Source organism: Laccaria bicolor, genomic scaffold (assembly GCF_000143565.1).
Source record: "Laccaria bicolor S238N-H82 LACBIscaffold_68 genomic scaffold, whole genome shotgun sequence".
Lineage (NCBI taxonomy): Eukaryota > Fungi > Basidiomycota > Agaricomycetes > Agaricales > Hydnangiaceae > Laccaria > Laccaria bicolor.
The window spans coordinates 16,204-18,546 of record NW_001889939.1 but is presented as its reverse complement, the minus strand read 5'-3'; the positions used below and the strand labels follow the sequence as shown (position 1 = coordinate 18,546).

Sequence of the window (2,343 nt, the reverse complement as noted above, 5' to 3'; positions counted from 1 at the left end):
CATATCCAAATATGGTAATCTATCCAAAAATAGTTATAAAATAGCAGAAAAATCAGAGAAAATTGAGGGATGGTAGTGATTACAAGTGATGATGTTGGATAAAAGTTTCAGGATCTAGGATGGACTTCCAAATATGTTTATCTACCTGCATATAACCAGAAAATGAGCAAAAAATGAGAAAAATATAGAATTGTTTCCTATTGATGAATTGGTGATGATGCTGAAAACTCTGCTTAGAGTTCAGTGTGACACTCAAATAGGGAAACAGACTAGTGTGTAATAAAAATATATCCAGAAATTCAGAAAAAGCAGAAATGGGTTACTATCACCCTTGCAAAAGAGGACTCGTTCCTGCCATGTTTGCAATGGCCTCTTACACAAGTCCAACAAATGCTTCATCCCATGACTCATTTTCTAATTTAAGATACTTTCCACATTGCCAAGGTTTGAAAAGTGTGAGCATTGTAGAGCAATAATATTCTCAATCTCCTTGGTCACATCATGGTAATCTACCTCCAACAAAATTTGGAACAAGAGCATTTTCCTCATCAACAACTGTAACCTTATGAGTACAATACTGAGGATGCTCTGAAAGGAATTCATGGCTTTCATATTCATCATATATAATTTGGTAATCATTTAGTTCATCCTCAGGGTCGAGATCTTGATCTCCAACTTCATCTTCGATGTCATCAGCTATACTGTCTCCTCCACCAAGAAAATTAATTTCATCTTCTCCTTCTGTGTCTGTGCCATCATCTTCTGCATTAGATTCAAGTTCATCCTTATCATAATGAACATCAAATTATTGCTGTTCTTCTTTTGAACACTTCTCTTTTTTGGCTTTATGTATCCAGTCATATAGAGACATGTGCTCATAAGCAGTTGGGCGATAGATATAATCATATACACTTGATATTCCTATGTATGTGCCATCATACTTCTGCAAAATGGCTTTGTCTGGTGCATCTTTATGTTCAGTGTTAAATGACTCTGTTGTATTATTTTCTGTATCTAACCATGCATTCCATGCCTCCCTTACATAAATTTTCCAATAGAAAAGAGTGAATTTGTGGCTGGTATAATGGTCAGGATTTCCAAGAAGATAGAGAGAAGCCATGGGGCTTCCAATTTCCATCTTTGCAGTCAGTGTGTTTACACTTCAGTCACCCACCTTGAACAAGTTATTAGCCTTGAAACATATGTATATATCCAGGCTAATAGGTTCTTTGGCCCTTTATTTTTTTGCCTCTGGAGGAAAATATATTATTGTATTGGGCAAAAATCTTTCACCTTCAATATTGTGACCAGAAATGTTAATGAAATAACAAGTAAGCTCAGCGTTGTGTAGAAGAACAACCACTGTATTTAGTACCTAATGAAATAACAAGTCTAGGTACCAGTGAGTATTAATAAGAAAGAAAGAGAACGAAATGACGTACAAGCTCAGCGTTGTGTAGAAGAACAACCACTGAGCGTGACGGGTGTGACATGTAAGTAGAAAAGTCCGAGACGCGTTTAAACGAGAATGTATCTAGATGTCAATTTCTAACACTCCCACTCATTCGTGGTTTCAAACCGAGCATGGAAACGAACTGCATGTGTTTCTCTCCAGTAAGACCCTTCGTTAATCCATCTGCAACCATATCCTTAGTTGGAACATAATCAAGAAGAATTTGACCATCTTCGACAGCAAAGTGAATGAAGTGATAGCGAAGTTGAATGTGTTTGGTGTGAGGATGATTGCTGGGATTCTTTGAGAGTGCAATAGCTCCTTGGTTATCACCTAGGAGCAAAGTGGGCTTGTCCTGCTTGAAGCCAAGTTGCTCGAGGAGCTGATGAAGCCAGATCACTTCCTGAGAAGCACGTGTGAATGCCATATACTCTGCCTCAGTAGATGAGAGTGCAGGTGTGTTCTGGAGTTTGCTGCTCCAGCAGATAGCTGCACCACATGCAAGAAAGACAAATCCTCCAGTGGATCGTCGAGTATCGAGATCGCCAGCCCAATCAGAGTTGGAATATCCCAGGATGAATGAAGTCATCTCACCAGCCTTCTTGCGATCGAAGACAAGGCAGTAGTCATGAGTCCCTCCAAGATAGTGAAGAACATGAACAGCTTCATCCCAATGAGTTTTACCTGGGTTGGAAGCAACTTTGCTGAGTGCTCCCACTGCAAAAGCAATGTCTCCACGAGTTCCTAGCATGCTGTACATGAGGGTATCGAGTAGGCTTTGATAAGGAAAGTTCTGCATGAATTCGACTTCGGAGGGAGTCGAGGGGCAGTCAGATTTGCTAATCTTGGCTCCAGAGCTGAGGGGTGTGGGATGAGTTCGACCATCATTG

General features: G+C 39.9%; 1 protein-coding gene across 1 annotated transcript; it reads right to left on the bottom strand.

The window, feature by feature from the left end:
- Window positions 1–805: 805 nt before the first annotated feature.
- LACBIDRAFT_315138 (uncharacterized protein) lies at window positions 806–1,138 on the bottom strand (the record flags this gene model as incomplete). Its single annotated transcript, XM_001889449.1, has 1 exon — window positions 806–1,138. One exon carries the CDS (start codon window positions 1,136–1,138, stop codon window positions 806–808), a length of 333 nt encoding a protein of 110 aa, XP_001889484.1.
- Window positions 1,139–2,343: the final 1,205 nt, after the last annotated feature.